General features: G+C 42.0%; 2 protein-coding genes across 2 annotated transcripts in view; one reads left to right on the forward strand and one right to left on the reverse strand.

The window, feature by feature from the left end:
- LOC136863556 (uncharacterized) overlaps window positions 1-13,126 on the reverse strand; it is a 66,770-nt gene extending 53,644 nt beyond the window's left edge. The window contains exon 1 of the mRNA XM_067139936.2: window positions 13,096-13,126. Within this exon, the coding sequence (XP_066996037.2) occupies window positions 13,096-13,126 (31 nt within the window). The remainder of the gene's footprint in view (window positions 1-13,095) is intronic.
- A 2,582-nt stretch (window positions 13,127-15,708) lies between these two features.
- Window positions 15,709-21,060, forward strand: part of LOC137498536 (uncharacterized) — a 53,021-nt gene continuing 47,669 nt past the window's right edge. Inside the window, exon 1 of the mRNA XM_068226186.1 lies at window positions 15,709-15,825. Coding sequence (XP_068082287.1) covers window positions 15,795-15,825 — 31 coding nt within the window. The 5' untranslated portion in view covers window positions 15,709-15,794. The remainder of the gene's footprint in view (window positions 15,826-21,060) is intronic.

Raw genomic sequence — 21,060 nt, forward strand, 5'->3', positions numbered from 1 at the left:
GGGTGAATGGGTCTCAATTTAGCCCCTTTTAGCCTGTTTTGTTCCGAACTCTAACAATTTTCTCAGTTGCTGGAATTTTTTTTGAGTTTTTCAAAATTGTTCTGTCATCATGCCCGGACCTCGCGATGTTCTCCATCTTAACTATTTGCGCAAAGAGGAGTTGATCTATGAGTTAACTATCAGAAATGTGCAATATGGAGGCACGGTTGCAGTAGACACAAATAAGCTTAGAGAGTCCCTTGATTTGCCCATTTCCATCCCCACCTTGGGAGAGAAAGAAGTTGACGACTCTCTTTCCACGATCGTCGAGAATATTACTGGGTTAGCTTCTGTAGTTAGTTTTTTTGATGAAAATGATCCTTCTCCTAATCAAATTAAGCGTGTGCAAGCCAGGCTATATCACTTTTCAAATAGAGTTAACGATCTGTTGTCCCTGAAGTTGAATGACGTTCAGAGGAAGGAAGCTAGTACGCTGCTTGAAAATATTTCTGAATTATCCGGCAAGGTCACTCAATTGTTAACTGGGGAGGTTCCTCCCAAAAGCGATCTACCCACCACAGTGAATGCAGGTAGTGAGGAAGCGCCTCCCAAGGGAGATGTCAATAGGATAACCGTTGCTGCTCAAACTATCCCTGCCCCATTGGACAACGAATCTGAACGTCGTGCATCGTTGAGTAACATCCGTTCTGAATTAACTTCCTTGCCATTGAAACCTTTGCCTACTATGTCACCCGGGTTCAGCAGCTTGCCTCATCCATTGGCAATGTTGCTCAGAGGTATATCTAAGTTTTCCGTTAATACCACCAGTGACGTAATTTCATTTTTAAGATTTCTTGTTGAATTTCAGGATCATGCCCTTGTGTTTTCTCTTTCCCCATGTCAAATTTTGCAAATCATCTATCCTTATGCAATTGGTATTCTCTCTGACAAAATAGTAAGAGCCATTGCCGAGCAATCATCTATTGAGGATTTCCATGCCCACTTGCTAGCTAACTTCATCCCGGCTAGGGCCAGGTCCTCCCTTATTCAGAAGTACTATTATCGGGTACAGCGCTTGGATGAAAACTTGGCAGACTTCATCCAAGGTATTAAGTTTTATACTAGGGTGTTTGCTCTTCACTTCCCTGAGGATCAGATTGTACAAGCTATTGTGGAAGGGATCTCACCACCCTACAGGTCATATTTGTGTTTCGCGGCGTGCCCGCAAACTTTCTCGGAACTTGAAGCATTGGCCGTCTCAGCAGAAGGAGTTAGATACGCCGATTCTTTGCGTGTAGCGAAAGAACCCCCGCCTTCCTTTTGTAATACTCGGCCTCCAACTCGCCGATCAGTCACCCCTCGTAAATGTTATGCTTGTGGGTCGCCTGACCACCTGCGCAATAAGTGTCCACTGATCAAGTCGAGTGGGACAAGGAATGGGGCTGGTTCATCACAAGGCTGTTTTAAATGTGGGGCTTTCTCACATATCGCCAAGAATTGCCCAAATTCGAATAGCACCCCCTCCTGCTCAACTTCTGGTGCAAATTCCACCTATGCCAATAATAAAAAGTGACTAGTGGCTTCGGCTGAGTCGACTAATCCATCTTCCCGAGACTCAGCCCCTGGTAAACAGGCTGTAAATTCAGGGAACGAGCACTTTTCAAATTCATCTTTTGAATGCCCCAAAGAGTGTCTTAGGATTGCGGCGGATTCCCCCGCACCTATTCCTTTTCTTAAGATTGAGTTAATTAATGAGCCTATAACCGCTCTATTAGATTCAGGCAGTGTCTGTTTGATTATTTCGGCTGAATGGTATTCTAAATTCAAATCTGTTTGTAAACTACCTGACTATGTCTCATCTCCTGTTCTATATGTTTCGGCTAATTCATCTCCATTAGAAATTCTAGGTTCCTTACTGGTCAAAATTCGTATTTTTAAATTTACGTGGAAAACCAAACTGTTTGTGGCTAAGCACTTGTCTTGCCCCATCATACTGGGAGCGGACTTTATTTCTCACACTGGTCTTGTGCTCGATCTGCAGAGTAAGTCGTGCACATTCAAATTTGCGTTCAATTGTAAAATTCCATTGTTAAAGTGTAATTCTGCATCATGTTCTTCTATTTCGCCTACCCAGGATGAGATGTTGTTAGACCTTAGACATCTACCTGAGGAGCAGGCTGACAGTATTCGTAAATTATGTCAGTCATTTCCAGAGGTGTTCTCTGATACTCTTGGTGTTACTGACCTTATTGAATACAAAATTGAGGTCACGGATTCGATTCCTGTCCGTTTTCCACCTTATAGGCTATCTCCACCTAAAATGAAGGCTCTGAAAGAAATTATCGATCAGATGTTGAAGGATGGTATTATTAGGCCCTCTAAGTCAGCGTATTCGTCACCTATTTTTCTGGTCCCGAAACCCCAAGGAGGCTTCAGGCCTGTCATTGATTATAGGGCTCTCAATCGGAAGGTGGTGTTGCAATCTGTGCCCCTTCCTGACCTTCATTCTTGTTTTTCATGGTTTCGTAAGGCCAAGTTCTTTACTATCTTGGACTTGAATCAGGCCTATAATCAAATTCCCCTTGCCGAAGAGTCTAAACATCTTACAGCGTTTGCCACGGACTGGAACTTATACGAATACAACCGCGTGCCTTTCGGGCTCCCCACGGGAGCAGCTGTACTCACTAGGCTGCTAGATAGGGTCTTCTCCGACATCAAATTTGAATACTTGTACCACTACTTGGATGATGTCGTCGTATTTTCAGAGACTTTTGAAGAACATCTAGATCATCTGCGAGAAGTCCTCGATCGCCTTCGTAAGGCTGGGTTAACTGTCAAGTTGTCCAAGGTTGCCTTTGCTAAGCCCTCTATGTCATTCCTAGGGCATATTGTGTCACCTGATGGTGTAGCAGTCGATCATTCTAGAACACAGGCTATCCGTGATTTTAAACCTCCCAAGGACATTAAAGGTATCGCCAGGTTTATTGGTATGGTGAATTTCTTCAGGAAGTTCATTCCTAACTTTGCTAATAGAGCGGCGCCCTTGAACCTTCTTCGTAGGAAAGGCATCAAATTCGAGTGGGGACCTTCTCAACAAGCCGCTTTTGAAGATCTTAAATTAGCTCTCTGTAATGCCCCTGTACTTGCTATGCCTGATTTCTCGAAGAAATTCATCGTCCAAACTGACGCGTCGTCGTCAGCAGTAGCTGCAGTCCTTCTTCAAGAGACTGAACTAGGGAGGCGACCCATCGCCTATGCGTCTAGGACCTTGTCGGCTCAAGAAGCCAAGTATTCCATCTATGAGCTGGAAGGTTTGGCAGTTTTATTCGCCTTAGAAAAGTTCCGTCTCTATCTGGAACATGTCAAATTCGACCTGGAGACAGATAATCAAGCCTTAAGCTGGGTCTTAGGTAGGCCGCGTCGTACTGGTCGTATAGCCCGTTGAGCCATCCGTATTTCTGCCTTCCAATTTGATGTCAGGCATATCAGAGGTACCGAAAATGTTGTTGCTGATGGACTCAGTCGTATGTTTTCTAACGACGTCGAGACCCATGAACCGGTCGACAGTTCATCATCTCCCGAGTCCATACTATCTGGTGTTAATGCCATCTTAACAGATGCTCCCATGCTTTTTAGGCATATTGAGAAATACCAACGTGAAGATCCGACGCTGGCTCCGATAATGGAAACCCTTTCTTCTGGGGAACATGTCGTCCCTTATGTTCTGAGGAATGGTGTTTTATGTTGCCCTTCGAGGCATGATAAGATGATGAAGGTTGTCGTTCCAGCTGTTCTTGTGCCTATGATCTTCAAATACTATCATGAGACCCCATTGGGGGGGCATCTTGGAATCTTTAAAACTCGTGAAAAGATTCGTGAAATGTTCATCTGGAAGGGTATGGACGGTGAAATCCGTGAACTTGTAAAAGCTTGTAAATCTTGTTTGCTTAGTAAACCCACCATGTCCACCAAGGTAGGCCTTCTATCTTCGCATCAAGCGTCGCGCCCCATGGAACGCCTGTATATCGATTATGTAGGACCCTTCCCCCAGTCGAAGGGAAATGCCAACAAATTCATCTTTGTATGTGTAGATGGTTTTACAAGATTTTCCTGGTTATTTCCGACTAAGCTGGCTACCGCTCAGTCCACCATTACTTGCCTAAATTCTATTTTTGCTTCTTTTGGTCCGTGCCAATATGTGGTGTCTGATAATGCTAAGGCGTTCACATCAAACCTTTTTCGTAAATTCTGTTTTGACTTGTCTATTTCTCATGTAACTACTTCTGCTTATTACCCTCAACCATCGCTGGCTGAACGGGTTAACCGTAATCTCAGGTCCGCGCTTATTGCCTATCATCATGAAGATCATTCCAGGTGGGACACGTCCTTGCATTGGTTAGCTTTTGCTTTGAATTCGGCGGTTCATGAATCACATAAGTTTACTCCAGCCTCTTTGATGTTCAAGTTTGTTCCCAACACGCCGCTCTCTAACCTCTGGTCTCTGAGTGACATTCTACCCGAGACAATAGATCCGGACAACATTAAAGATCTTTGGAAGAAGGCTAAAGCCAATCTTAAAGTGTCTCATGAAAAGGTTAGGGAAAGGTATGATCGTGGACGGAGACCCACCCCTTTGAAGGTAGGTGACCAAGTTATGGTCAAGAACTTTGTTCCCGCGGGCAAACTTGCCCCCAGATTTCATGGGCCTTGTATCATTCTCGATTTCCTTACGCCGGTTACGTTGTTATTAAGCAATCCAGCCACCGAGAGGATATTTAGGGTTCACTTGTCGCAGGTGAAACCTGTATAATTACTGTGCTAACTTGCCTCATATAATCGTGAAAGGAATATGAAGGTTATATTTTTTTTGAGTTTTCAATATCTAGGCATTCTGCCCCTTCTATAATATTTTGTTTTATATGTAAGCATTTGTGTGAAACCTGCCCCGAACCGTTAAACTGCCATCCTGTCCTTGCCACGGCCATTACCACGCTCCCGTCTCCTGCTCCACTACACACAGTGGCTGGCTTAGATGAAATGCCATGGATATCTGCACGCCGCTGGCCCCTCAATCTCTCTACAAGCCTGTGCCCTCAAAAGAAACATGATGGTCCAACACGATTCTGCCGCCTAGCTTTTATGTTTCAGTGCCCCCGCAGCCGCGCGGCGCTGTGCCGCGTCTGGGTTTGAGGATGGGCCCCTTCGACCCCAGCGAGGACAAGTGCACGGCGAGCCGGAGCTACCCTCCCGGCCAAGGCTGATGTGCGGCGCACGACCTGCTACTTGCCCGCAGCCTGTATATGTTCACCGCGGGCGCGGCGTGTTTCTACACCTCTGCTCCCCTCATAGTGCGGGCGAGCGGTATCTCAGGGTACTTGAGGGGTCCGAGCGGCCTCCTTTGGACGCAAGCAGTGGCGGCTGGTCTGGCCGTTAAAAGTATCAACGTTGAAGTACATATCCAGCTATATGGACACTCCAGTTCAACTTTACTACCTTTTCTTGGGTAGTCTACTGCAATATCTGGTGGACTTAGCAAATTTTTCCTCAACTTTAATACTAAAGTTTTCTTCTCAAATCAACCTTCTACAAACATTAAAACAGTACTTCCGCTGTTACTACAAAATGCTGTGAAACTGAATCAAACCACATTAAGAAAATCTTATAAATTCTTCAGCAATTAATCTTCGTATCCACATCATAACTTGGACCTTGTCTCAAACTGATTTCATGTGTAACCCCTGGAGGAACTTTTGGGGGGGAAGGTCTGTACCGGGCGGTACACCTCCACGCCGCTAATTTAAAATGTGCGCCAGTTGAAACTCCTCTGCTGGAGGAAGTCTGAACTTTATTGACGGTATTAATTTTCTACCTTCTCAGAAGATGTCACTACCCGTAAATTTTGGAGTTTTAGAACTGTGTCATTTTTGATGTGTTTTTGTTTTGCTTGAAGTAAGAAGTGTGAACTTTCTCTTCTAGAGGACACTACTGAAGAACTACAATAGTGCACCCTAGTGCGAAGAAAAAGAACTGTTCTTTGGAGAAAATTTTATTTCAAAAGTTTGTTCTTTGTTAAATTTATTTCAGTCATTGGTTAAGTTGGCAATATTACCCCTTTCTTTCCCCTTGTTTTAAATCTAGCCAATCCCTAATTTCTGAAATTAATTTTCCACCAATAATGTGTTTCTTCTTCATTTTGTGTAGGGGGTTCTCTGTATTCTCCAATAAAGTGATTGTGGGCGGGTGTTCTCATTCCCCTGACGCCTAGAACCTTCCGCGATAGTATATAAACTGCTGATTTTTGGGTCTCTGAGCCACTTTTGTTCCATCTTTCGGTGTGTAAAGTACATAGCAGGGGGCGGGAAGCGCCTCTGTCTTCTCCTGCCGTTCAACAACCAGGTAATGGCCTCTTAATAACTTCTTTTCTTGCTAGGTCGGCAGTTTGACTCTCGGGGCGGGTTCGAAGCGTTTCCTCCATGTAACCTTTTCCTAAAATGTAACTACTCTTTTCATCTATTCTCTTTTAAAGCTACATATTGGGATAGAGAGTGCTAACCCTCTCAAGCTCCCACTCATATTGTTTTGAGGTGAACTTATTTTCTCAACCTATTCTTCGTTAACGTAAAACAAATTGCTCTTTTCTAAAGTCACCTCTGTAGTATGGGATTAGCCCTTGCATTAGTGGCCTAGAGCCAGATTAGGTTTTAAAAACAAGTGTATTAGGAGTGCAGATCGCCTCCTCTCAAATTGTTATTTTAGAGGTCGTGTAATTACCCCTTTTCATTTAAGAGACCTCAGTAGGTTGGGTATTTTACCCCTGTGTCTATGTCCAGTGAGGACAACTTGAAGGTGGAGTTTGGTGTGGCCTTTTGAGAGGCTTAAGGTTGAGAGCGAGTGGCTCTTTTTTTTTTAAAATTGAGTGTTGTATGCCTCGTGGAGGCTTTTCAGTGTAATTTGGAGCAAGGGCTCCTAGGCATGAATGGGGTTTTCTGCCCCTCTGTTGAAACTTGTGTTTGGGGTAAAACTGAGCTGATTGCCCAAGCATTGTGAAGTCAGGGCGCGAAGCCCAAATCCTGTAAATATTGTAACTACCCTTTTGACTTGCTACTTTGTACCTGCCATGCTTGTTATTTCTTTGTTTTTGAAAAGAAGATATAACCTTGTTAAATTTTAACTTAATTTTACTTTCGTAGCTTGAGACCCGTTCACACCCGCACCTTCTTTCACCTCTACCTACCGCTAAAACACGGTAACATTTTTAATGAAAATATTAATGTTCTTCACCGCTAACGTTTTGCTGCGAATTCAGCACACTACATCACATGACATTAGAGATACGAAGCAGTTACCGGTGGCGATTAACTAGGCGGTTTAGGAAAGAACTCATAGCGGACCTTCTCCTTCATTATTGGGAACAATATGCCCATACATTTTCCGCAACTTATTTTTCAGACACCCTGTAGATAACGTAATTTTCTACTTGTGCGAATGTTCGGTATGTGTGGGAAGACGGATGAGTTTATGTGATCCCAATTGTGAGATTGTATGTGGTTATGAATAAGCTGGTCTAGCTGAAGTACACTACATGTAAGGATTCATGTGTGTGTAAGTAGAATTACTTGAATATACAGCATATCAGATCCTGCGACTATTATGTAAATAATACGTCTGTGTAAATACGGTAATTGTATATAAGCACTTTCTGTAGTCCATAATTGTAATTATTTTATACTATAATGTTAAGTGGGGATGGAGGCACCTTTGTGTATGAGGGTCTATATCCTTTCCCATTCACCATACCTGAATTGTATTTGAAGTTTGTGGAAAATAAATAAATAAATAAATAAATAAATAAATAAATAAATAAATAAATAAATAAATAAATAAATAAATAAATAAATAAATAAATAAATAAAATAATTAATTAATTAAATAGACTAAATAATAATAGTAATAATAATAATAATACCCGTGTTGGAATTTACCAGTTACCTCCATCGGGCGCGTCCCATTGGAATTGGGGAAGCTTGCTGGCTCTGCCACCAGCAGAGTCAGAGGGTATTAGGGAAATAAAATACCACCGTGAAAAAAACTGATCCCTTGCCAGGGTTACGGCGAAGACTGGTAAATGACCAGAAGCCAGAAAACATCTTGAGGCAACCTCTAGGGCTAACAACCCTAGTTGTAAAAGGACGGGTACCCGTCCAAAGGAAAGTCAAGTCAAGAAGCATGACGGCACAACGTTTCAAGAAACATACCCCAGGGGGTAAATCTTCGGATAAATCCCTCGTCGTGAATGCCATGGTGCACAAGTCTCGTTCGGATTCTGGGCGAGACTCGACATCATGCAAGAGACGAGTCGGAGCGTCTCGGCGTACCCCGAAGAGTCAAAAACTCAGGCCAAAATCCAAACCCTTTCTATCAACTTTCAACATAAATTCACTTACACAAACTGGCAAGCTGAAAACCCTCACCAAAGCTCTTCGCGAAAATCAGATATCCATAATGGCCCTACAGGAAACAAGGTACCCAGATGAAGAAATTTTTTAATCCGAAGGCTACCGATTTTTCAAGAGCAAAGCGCAAAGAGGAATCCTCAATGGAGCTGTGATGCTTGGAACCGCGTTTGCTGTTAGAACCAAGATCCTTAAATCGGTTGCAAATTTCGAACCTGTGAATGACAGATTGTCTATACTCACAATTAAATGCGCGAACAAAACCTACGCCCTAGTTAACGCACATGCTCCTACAAACGATAAGAACAAGTCTGATCCAGACGAAGTTGACAATTTCTGGGACCTACTGGATGAAAAATTAAACAAAACCCCCAAACACCATGTCAAGCTTCTTTTGGGTGACTTCAATGCCCAACTAGGTCGTGAACAGTAGTACAAGGAAGTTATAGGAAATTACCCTGCTCACAAAAGAACCAATCCCAACGGCAAAAGACTGGTGTCCATTTGCGAAAATTACAACCTGCAGGTCATGTCGACCCACTTTCGCCATCTACCCAGAAAGCAAATGACTTGGCGTTCTCCCGTCCAAACTCTCGGAGAGTTACAAATAGATCATGTTGCAATCTCCAGGAGAAACAGCCCTGAGATTATGAATGTCAAGGTAAAGAAAGGCATCAATGTGGCCTCAGATCACTATATGTCTCTTATCAAATTCAAACCAATTCCCGCAAACACAAGGAAGACAACCAAACAGATCACGCGCTTCGACAATGATAAACTTCGGTAAAGGGTCGAGGAGTTCCAGGAGAAGGCTAGACCAAATGACTGTGACTTTAACAACACCAAATGTCTCCTTGTTAAGGCCGCCGAAGACGTTGCAGAAATCAAGAGAAGCAAAAAGCATGCCTGGTGGAATGGTACCTGCAAATCAGTCCTCATAGAAAGACTCAATGCGTGGAAACAGTACTACTCTACGAAATCAGAAAATGATTGGGAAACCTACAAAACCCAACGTGCCCAAGCAGCTAGGGTGTTCAGAACTGAGAAACGTAAATACGAAAATTATCTCATTGAAAAGATAGAACAAAACTTTAGGAAGAATGAAAGCAGAGAGTACTACAGAGCCTTCAAACGCAAACTCACTGGCTATAAACCACCATCTCTATGCTTTGAGCGAAAGGACGGCACACTGGCGACGTCAAATGAGGAAAATTGTAGCATTCTGGCAGACTACTTCAAGAATTTACTTAATTGCTCTTAACCGCAAAGGCCCATTAAGACCAAGGAACCGTTACTCAGGTACCCAAATTCCAGACCACCCGACAGAGATGAAATCAAGCGCCACATTGTCCGTCTCAAAAATAACAAAGCGCCGGGGGAAGACTCAGTAGTAGCAGAACTATGGAAATATGCCCCAGAGGAATCACTTGATATCTTGCAAAAGCAAATAGAAGAAATTTGGAACAAGGAGACCCTATACGAAGATTGGAAAATAGCTTTGATTCATCCATTACACAAAGAAGGCAGCATGAAGAACATCAACAACTACAGAGGAATATATTTTCTACCCGTGACTTACAAAATTTTATCACTTGCCTTCCTGGAGCGTTTGGAAGCACAAGTCGAACATCAAATAGGTGAATACCAAGGAGGGTTCAGAAAAGGTCGCTCAACAGCCGAACAGATCCAAAATCTCAAAACTATCATCAGATATTGTACACTAAGGTCTAAGCAGTATGTGTCTGTCTTTGTGGACTTCAAGAAAGCGTACGACTCCATTGACCGGGAAGTCCTGCTAAACATCTTAAATGACTTTGGAGTTGGTTTGAAACTGCTGGCATTAATTAGAGCCACCCTGACCGATACAAAATCCAAGGTGAAGTTCCACAGATGTCTATCGCATCTCTTTGACATCAAAACAGGAGTCCGACAAGGTGATGGGCTATCCCCGATACTCTTCAACTGTCTTCTTGAAAAGATCATCAGAACCTGGCGGGTGAGATTACAGGAAACCAACTACAGTCTATTAAGAATAGGAACCAAATCCAAGGGGATCGCAACAGACTTCTTAGCATTTGCCGATGATATTGCTGTTCTCTCAAACGACATTGAAACCGCTAGAGCTCAAGTTGAAATTTTAAAGGAAAATGCCGAACAAACTAGTCTGCAGATATCGTTTGAGAAAACAGAAGTAATGACTAACATCAAAGAAGCTCTACCAAAACTCCATACAAAATACGGGGGCGTCACCCGAGTAGACAAATTCAAATACCTGGGTGCGATCATCATGAAAAATGGACTGGACAAAGAAGCACTTCAGGAGCGAGTACGCAAACTGGAAATAGCCTACCAAACATTCCGCACAATCTACAACAAAAAATGCCTTTCCCAAAACACGAAGATACGTCACTATGAAACAGTTCTGAAGCCAGTAGTTCTATATGCAGCCGAAACCCTGTCTCTAAATGCCAACAAAGGACTCCTTGAAGAACTGGAGAAAAAAGAACGCAAAATTGTGAGAGGAATCTTGGGATCAAAGTACAGAAATGGAATCCATCAAAAGAGATCCAACGAGGAAGTCTACAGCAAAATAAAGAAAATTACCGACACAATCAGAAAAAGACGGGCACGATTTTACGGTCATCTGAAAAGAATAGACGGAAGAAAGTTAACTAAAGAAATCTTTCACTTTTTTGATTTAAACCCCAAAACCACAATTCCCTGATTTAGAAATACCAAAGAAGACCTGCAAATGCTACATATCTCAGCTGAAGACGCCCTTAACAGAGATCTCTTCCGCAAGAAAATATTGACGAACGGGCTAAACCGAGACGAGCAACCGAAGAGAAGACAACGGTGCCCCTTGGACACAGGAGCGTAAGCAGGCCCACTCGCAAAGAATGAGGGAAATTTGGGCTCTAAAAAAGGCCAAGTTCAGTGTCAAATGCAACAAGACTTAAAGTGGTCTTTGGTGGCCCCAGCGAATTATATAATAATAATAATAATAATAATAATAATAATAATAATAATAATAATAATAATAATAATAATAATAATAATAATAATAATAATAATAATAATAATAATAATAATAATAATGTCCAAAATTGTAAATGGACAATATATGCTAAGGGGACATGAGGAGCTGTATCAGTTAAATGAACGACTGATGGAGACAATTAGGAAAAGAAAACTGAAATTCTATGGACACCTCTTCTGAGTGGATGGAAAGCGATTGACAGAACAAATCTTTCAGATACTTGATAGTAGACATTATGTTTATGACAAGCGGTTCCAAGAGGTGAGGAAGGACTTCATCAAGGCTGGACTAAGGTGAGTGGGCATCTCATATCAAGCACAGTACCGGTTACAAATAAAAAACTTTAAGGGATTTCTTGAAGAGCAAAAGCAGAACAGTGGTTGGACGATGGAAAGACGGCAATCTGCCAATGAATGAATGCAGCGATTCTGGTTTGCAAAAAGACTTCCAAAAATGTGTAACAGTTATTCAACGTGGTCTTTATTGCCCTAAAGGAATGATAATAATAATAATAATAATAATAATAAATATAATAATATAAAAATTGGTTTTACGTCGTACCGACACAAATAGGTCTTATGGCGACGTCGGGACAGGAACGGACTAGGAGTGGGAAACATGCGGCCTTGGCCTTAATTAAGGTACAGCTCCAACATGTGTCTCGTGTGATAATAATAATAATAATAATAATAATAATAATAATAATAATAATAATAATAATAATAATAACATACATCATGTCATTCGTTTCATCTCATTAACTCCTTTGATGAGGCTGATGTCAGGAAGGGAATCCGGTCGTAAAAAATCGCTACGAAGATTCATCTCACTTCACACCCGACCCGTAGTGAAACGGGACAAAGATTGGACATACATACATACATACATACATACATACATACATACATACATACATACATACATACATACATACAATTGGTTTTACGTCTCATTAACTACGCTGGCGGTTTACGGAGGCGCCGAGGTGCCGGAATTTTGTCCCGCAGGAATTCGTTAACGTGCCGATAAATCTACCGACATAAGGCTGACGTATTTGGGCACCTTTAAATACCACCGGACAAAACCGGGATCGAACCCGCTAACTTGAGTTCACGAGACCAGTGCTCTACCGCCTGAGGTACCCTGCCCTACCCATTAAAGGGCAGTATGAGTAAATATTCTATTTATTAACCAAAGTACTAGCTAAAAGCCTGCTAAATTTGATCGCCATCGGTTATGTAGTTTTTACGTAAAAAAATAATAAAAAAATAGGCAGACAAACAGACCACGTTCAAATTTTGGTAGAAGTACATTAACGAAAAACCTCTCCCCAGTTGATGGTCATCCGTGATTGGGAAAGGAGAGCGTTCTGTGATGTGCTATTCTATTCGATATTCCAGTCTAAGTTTATATTTAGACTGAATGCTGCGGGAGAAGATTACAGGACTAACAGTGAATTGAAATCTTACTTGATAGTCGCAGGATTAGCAGGATATGAACCATTGCATCGAGAAGAGCTAATGGTCGTCCAGATTGGTTCAGGAGAGATAATGCGATAAGAACCTGCGTTCTACCAAGGAATTAATGAAATATTGCTTATGAAGAGAGAGAAGCAGCGCTCACCTGCAGCGAGAGCGATGGTGGAGTACTTCATGGTGACGGAACACTAAACAATGCTGACACAGCGATAATGAGATCATTTTATAGGTCCAACCAGGAAACCGCAGCTTCCACAACCGTCGAGAGATACAAATAAAGGGAAATGGTTGCTCAGGTTGAAAAACAAATATCACTCTCCAAATTACACTCGCCCATTCTAATGTGAGATTGGGTATCTTCATCTCAAGATAACTAAACTTAATAACTTAATCAACTTGCAGGACCTGTTTTTCTCCAGTCTACGGGCTACATGTTTTCCCGAAACAGTAGCTATTAAAATCGGACATTGTCGTAACATTCTAGGATTCAAACATATAGTAAATGCGACGATGACAATTAGATTTCTTTGGCTTCGAGAATTTTTTTTTTTTTTTTTTTTGCTACTTGCTTTACGTCGCACCGACACACGACACAGATAGGTCTTATGGCGACGATGGGATAGGGAAGGGCTAGGCGTGGGAAGGAAGCGGCCGTGGCCTTAATTAAGGTATAGCCGCAGCATATGCCTGGTGTGAAAATGGGAAACCACGGAAAACCATCTTCAGGGCTGCCGACAGTGGGGTTCGAACCCACTGTCTTCCGGATGCAATCCCACAGCTGCGCGTCCCTAACCGCACGGCCAACTCGCCCGGTGTCATAGAAAAATGAAATGAAATGTCGTATGGCTTTTACTGCCGGGATATCCCAGAACGGGTTCGGCTCGCCAAGTGCAGGTCTTTCTATTTGAATCCCGGAGGCGACCTGCGCGTCATGTTGAGGATGAAATGATGAAGACAACACATACACCCAGCCCCCGTGCCATTGGAATTAACCAATTAAGGTAAAAATCCCCGACCCGGCCGGAAATCGATCCCGGGACCCTCTGAACCGAAGGCCAGTACGCTGACCGTTCAGCCAACGAGTCGGACGGTGTCATAGAAGCAGAACCGTATGTACAAACACTAACGTAATCCTCCCAATTCATTATGGAACACACATTTATTAGTTACAGGAAATATTACCGATCGAGTTGACCGTGCGGTTAGTTTTCCAGGCAAATGCTGGGGTTGTACCGTAATTAAGGCCACAGCCACTTCGTTCACACACCTAGCCCTTTCGTCTCCCATTGTCGCCGTATCTGTGTCGGTGCGACGTAAGGCCAGTTGAAAAGAAAAACAAGCCACGAACTATTTCTTCACCAGTGGCTCACTCGGGTAAGTTAGTTGCATTTACATCTCCATGTACAGAATGTAGGCAGGAATTTGTGTGTAACCGTTAATATCGATGGACTCGTCGATCTGAAGAGAGAAATTCTGACTACTGTTGATTTTCTCCTTTCGGCCAATAACTTGGCGACTGACCGTACCTGAAGAAAGACGATATTTTTGGAATTTACAGCAGTTTCTGAACCTTGGACTACTTTCATTATAGTAGGCATTAAAACGTTGTGTTTCTTTGACTTTACGGTAAGTACATTCCCCGAAACACGTGCCCACGCAGACATGAACGTTACTTGATTTGTGTTTAGTTAAAAAACTGACAAAGATAGTTGGCATCTTTGTATAACAGAGAGGAATGTTTTGGTGATAAATTACGTTTCAATTCACTAGAAACCATAACAGCATTTACAGAGTTTCTCACCACGCACGATACACTCGAGGCATGGGCATGTTTTATCATCACATCAAAGAAGCCCGTAAGATAAACAATAAATCACTGTACCAATCAAGTGGCCGTGCGGTTAGGGCCACGCAACTGTGAGTTTGCATTCGGGAGATAGTGGGTTCGAACCCTAGTCTACTGTCGGCAGCCCATAAGATGGTTTTCCGTGGTTTCCCATTTTCACACCAGGCAAATGCTGGGGCTGTACCTTAATTAAGGCCACCGCCGCTTCCTTCCCACTCCTGGCCCTTTTCTACCCTATCGTCGCCATGGGACCTAACATTACTATTACTCCCCATCATCCTCATACCGAAATCGTGAGTATGTGCTTTTGATTGGTGACTGTTATTTTAAAAGGAAGTACAACTAGGTAACCTGAATAGATTAACAATATGAGAAACATATAAGCTAATCCCTAAATCACGGCGACATCCGTAAGATGTACATGGATATCTTACTTTGTTGTATTTGGCTACATTTTATGACTTGTATACAATGCTATTCATTCGATGGAGAGTAGAAGTGGTGTAGATGATGAGGGATATATCCCCCTCCCCAATGAGGCACGTGCACTCATTATTATAATTAGATACATTTATTATTTTATTAGTTTTACGGATGTAAAAGTAATAAAATAATAAAAACATCCATTTAAATGTGTTTTATTAATATAATAATAATTATTATTACTATAATAATAATATATTATTATTATTATTATTATTATTATTATTATTATTATTATTATTATTATTATTATTATTATTCACACCCCCTTTCCCCCTCCCCCAAGGAAAAGTTGTACCTACGCCACTGAAGAGTAGAAATAATCAAGCTGTTCGTGAATATGTTTAACATGTCACGCTCCTGTTAGAAATGATGCAATAAATGTTTAGAAGGAAACTGTTGTTGTTACTGCTACCTTACTCGTAGCGCCCGAGGACACCGCGGGATGAGGTTCTATATAAGGCTGCCTCACCTTGCCAGTCCAGTGAAACGCCAACACTCTTCCAGCCATCATCATGAAGCGGTCTGCCACTGCCTGCCTTATAGGTGAGGATATCACGTTCATCAACTTTGTTGGCTTTTAATGAAGACATATGCGTGCTCTATTATAAGTGCGCAATATTGAACATGTAAACAACTTAAGGTGGTCGCACAGATCGAAACCGTGACTGAGGAGTCAGCAGTAACTTTCTATCTCTGTGATTTGTATCACGAAATCTATAGGATTCGATTTTGTTTGATGTGATTTCAGAACAGACGCTCCATTCTTTTTTAAATGTGGTTTAGTTGATTTGTTCACTGATGTAAGATAAGATAACACACGTCTCCCATAATCTTAGAAACCACAGATCCTGGAAAGGGTATATTTTTATTGTAGTCTTTTCTTATTTTGACTAGCATTTGAACCAGTTCTTCGTACGGGAATTTTTTTTTTGCTTTACGTCGCACCGACACAGATATGTCTTATGGCGACGATAGGATAGGAAAGGCATAGGAAATACAAGGTACAATCCCGGCATTTGCCTGGCGTGAAAATGGGAAACCACGGAAAACCATCTTCAGGGCTGCCGACAGTGGGGCTCGAACCCACTATCTCCCGATTACTGGATACTAGCCGCACTTAAGCGACTGCAGCTATCGAGCTCGGTACGGGAAATTTCAGTGGATTGCATGTTACCTTCAGAAATGTATGCGAATTAACATGTCTCTTTTCACACGTTTGATGCGACATGTTCAAATTATATTTTCTTACGAAAGCGCGTGGCAGTAACGTGAAATATGACGGAACTGAACAAAGTCGAGAGAGAATAATGACGATTTCCGAATTTATTTTGCGGTACAGTTCCTGGTCAGAAGTTGTGTGAAATTCTCCGTGGTTCTCAGGTTGTATAGTGTATATCAAACCACTGGCGTGGTGCTCTGACATTGACGATACCTCCCTTAATATATGTTATATCGAAAAGAGTTTTTTCCCGTTGCCCACCTTGAAGTGACATGCACGATATATTCCACGGGACTTGGACTAAATATTCAGTTTTTCGTAATCATCTGCGTTATTATCCATCGCACGATAAATACGTACATGGCATAAAGAAACAGAAATAACATATTCTTGAACGTTTGTTGTATACAGTCTTTTGATAGACCTAATGTTCACGAAAATATTTGAGAATAGGGCATCTGCTCGTTCCTGACCCTACCCCGAAAAACCCTTCTCTGAGTAGGAAAGGTGGAATAGGCCTACATCCACAGTATCCCCTGCTTAGCTGCCTTTGTTTATGAGTCGTAGAGTGTTGGCCTCAAGATCTCAAGATTCTGGGTTCAAACCCGTCAGTGGTAATGGATTTTGGAGGGTAGAAAAAATTCCATTTGACATTATGTCGTAAGATGTAAGCATGTTAGGAATGTCTGTTGACACACAATGGTGATTAACTGACATAATTAATTTTAAAAGGGAGATTCGATTTACTCTGCCAAGTGGTAAAGTGAAATAAAGCGTCGACAATGACGCACAGGCACCCTACACGGCGTCGATTTAAAATGTCTACGAACATTATTATTATTATTATTATTATTATTATTATTATTATTATTATCATTATTATTATCTCCTGCCTCACATCATAGGCGTATAAAGGGGAACCTAGGGGCTCTCATTTATTGGTTGGTGACCACGAGGTCCTTAGATGTTTCCACTTATTTGTGCCAAGCTCCTCATTTACATCTTTGCAATCCGGCCTCTCTTGGTGAACTCTTGTTCTTTTTCAACACCGACGGTATTAGTATTGCGAGTCCAAGGGAGTCTTTCATTCCATTTTCACGTCCCTAGTGGCCATTCCCTTTCTTTCACCGGTGCCTTCATTCTTCTAAGGGTTGAATCTCTTTTTTTCCCCCCATTCTGATTAGAGTTAAGAGAGGGTGGTTGCCAAGCTGAATTCCTTTTAAAATAATAATCACCGGGCAAGTTGGCCGTGCGCGTAGAGGCGCGCGGCTGTGAGCTTGCATCCGGGAGATAGTAGGTTCGAATCCCACTATCGGCAGCCCTGAAGATGGTTTTCCGTGGTTTCCCATTTTCACACCAGGCAAATGCTGGGGCTGTACCTTAATTAAGGCCACGGCCGCTTCCTTCCAACTCCTAGGCCTTTGCCATCCCATCGTCGCCATAAGACCTATCTGTGTCGGTGCGACGTAAAGCCCCTAGCAAAAAAAAAAAAAAAAAAAAAAAAAAAAAAAAAAAAAAAAAAAAAAAATAATAATCATTACCACTGCCAGAATGAAGGCATCGGCAAAAGAAATGTAAGGGCCACGAAGGGCGTGAACATGAAAGACTCCCTAGGCCTTGCAAACTTAAATACTTTCGGAAAGGAACAACAATTTGTTTTACGTCGCACCGACAGAGATAGGTCTTATGGCGACGATGGGATTGGAAAGAGCTAGGAGCGGGGAGGAAGCGGCCGTGGTATTAATTGAGGTACAACTCCAGCATTTGCCTGTTGTGAAAATAGGAAACCACGGAAAATCATCTTCAGGGCTGCCGACAGTGGTGTTCGAACCCATTATCTCCCGAATACAAGCTCACAGCTGCGCGACCCTAACCGCACGGCCAACTTGCGCGGTCAGAAAGGAAGAAGAGTTGACCAAGGGAGGTCGAATATGATAGATGAAAGTAAGGAGCCTGTCTTCAGTAAGTCGAAATAGTACCAAACTCAACTAGGGCCCCGTGGTCATCAACCCTCGCTCCGAATTTAAGAGCTGCTGAGGCCCCCTTTTAGTCAACTCTTACGACAGACAGAGGACACCGCGGATGTATTATATCGCTCTACTAACATGGAAAGTGGAATCAATTGCTCTTATAGCATTATGAAATGCGTAACTTTCTTGCCTCTCGATCTTTACATTTTCTAATGCTTGTGCACTTTTTATTTATTTATTTATTTATTTATTTATTTATTTATTTATTTAATTAATTATTACATACAGCCTATGGAGGGCCATTTTACACTAATAATAAAAGACAACAAAGGTATAAACAACAATATTAAGTAACAACAATACATTTTAACAGTAACAATGTAACAAAAATGACAACGGTAACTGGCAAGTGTCGGTTACTGAAATTAGGAAGAAGAAAGGTCGAGGGTAGGAGGGACGGAAGAAAGTGAAAACCTGGGGAGGACTTAGAGGAATCTTCTAATTTTTTGTTTGAAGGATGCGAAAGGTGTGAATATGTCAATATCGGATAGTGAGTTACCAAGAGTAGGGAGACGGTGGAAGATAGAGCGTTGTAAAGTTAGGCGCGGATGGGACACATGCTGAGTGCGCCGGTTGCGTGTAGGGCGGGGAGGAACGTGTATAGGGAAGTACGCTTGAAGAGTATTACATTTGGTGTAGCCATTGATTATTTTGTGAAGGTAACATAGATCAGAGAACTGTAAACGGCTTCTCAGGTCAAGTATACCCAGATAGGTCATAATGTCAGATTTAGTTTTGTTCTTAAAAACAGGATGAAAGTGAAAAAGTTAAAAATACTATTTAGTTGAGATATGTTTGTGATACCAGATGAGGACCAAATAGGGGAACAAAAATCAATAATGGGGAGAACATACGAGACAAAGTATGTTTTTAAGGCGTTAATATCATTAATTTCAGTAAACCTGTAAAGAATGCCTAGAGTACGCATAGCACGGGATTTTATGGAGTGAATGTGAGCAGAGAAGGTTAGTTTACAGTCTATTATAACACATAGGTCTCTTACCTGAGAAGCCGATTGCAAAGTATTTCCCTGGATGGTATATGCAGTATTCATTCTTTGCTTTAGCAATGAAAACGAGATTGTACTGCACTTCTTAACATTGGGAGAAAGATTCCATTTCTTAAACCAGTCACCACACGAATTGAGAACAGTCTGTAATTCATCACAGTCATCAGGCTTAGACACTTCTCTTAGGATTTTCAGGTCGTCAGCGTACAAGAGGATGGAACACTCACTATTTTGTGTGCAAAGAATTATGTCATCGATATAGAGAACAAAGAGTACGGGTCCCAGGATACTGCCCTGAGATACACCTGATAACACAAATAACCATGATGAGGCAGATTCAGGGAGTACCACTCTTTGTTTTCTGCCGGAGAGGAAACTTGTTATCAATGACAAGACGGGGCCATGGATATTCAGTCTGGCGAGCTTATGAAGAAGAAGTGCATGATCCACTGAGTCGAATGCCTTGGCCAGATCTATATAGATTACATCTAACTGAGATTTATTTTCCATTGCTGTATTGACGTGGTGATTGAGAACAGTGAGGTTAGTGGGGCATGATTTTCCGGGAGTGAATCCGTGTTGTTCTTCAGAGAGGTACGGCTGTGTGAAGAAGAGGAGTCGGCGGTGGATTATTCTTTCAAGGACAGAGGATAGTATTGGAACGATAGATATTGGGCGGTATGATGAGATATCATGTTTGTTGCCAGATTTGAACATAGGTGTGATATCAGCTTGTTTCCAGCTGTCGGGGAATGTACCAGTAGCCATACACAGGTTTAAAATTGTAGATAACGGTGCACAGAGAGATGCAGAAGTATTTTTGAGGAATATAGGGATAATATCATTGGGCCCGGTGGAGCGGTTTGTTGGGAGACTACTGAGAATATTTTGAACTTCGTTAGGGGTCGTTGATATTTGCGACAGAGAGTAACTGCAAACACTATTGATCTGTGGTAGTTCTGTGAGAGGTGCAGGAGGGGTAAAGGTGGAGTGAAAGTACTCATTGAATTTTTGAGACCTTAATTCAGTTGGGACATCATCACTATGTATTTCAAGATTCAGTGGTATCCGGGGTGACTTTCTACGTGATGAAATGAGGGTCCAGAATTTTTTAGGGTTGTTTCTAAGGTTTCGAGTTATAAAAGTGATGTGCCGGTTGTAGTCATTTTTAAGATGCGATTTTGAAATTTTCCTGAGGTGTTTAAAAGTATTATATGTGTGTGAATTGGGGATGGACTTCCAGAGTGACCACGCACGGGTTTTGTTCTTTAGTAGCAATTTAGTTTCGGCACTCAGCCAGGGGGGATATTTGTGTGTTCTGGGTTTGGAGAAAGGTACATGCTGTTTAATGGTAGTAAATATTAAATCCTCAAACAGGGAAACCGCACTGTTGACGTCACGCTCAGCTGATAACCAGCCCCAAGGGAGGGATGATAAGTCCTGGTTGACGACTAGCCAGTCCACAGAGGAAATGTTTGCCTCGCAGCGGGTGAGAAGTCTTCATGTTGATAAGCAGGTAG

This window comes from Anabrus simplex, chromosome 2, assembly GCF_040414725.1.
Source record: "Anabrus simplex isolate iqAnaSimp1 chromosome 2, ASM4041472v1, whole genome shotgun sequence".
In the NCBI taxonomy this organism is placed as follows: Eukaryota; Metazoa; Arthropoda; class Insecta; order Orthoptera; family Tettigoniidae; genus Anabrus; species Anabrus simplex.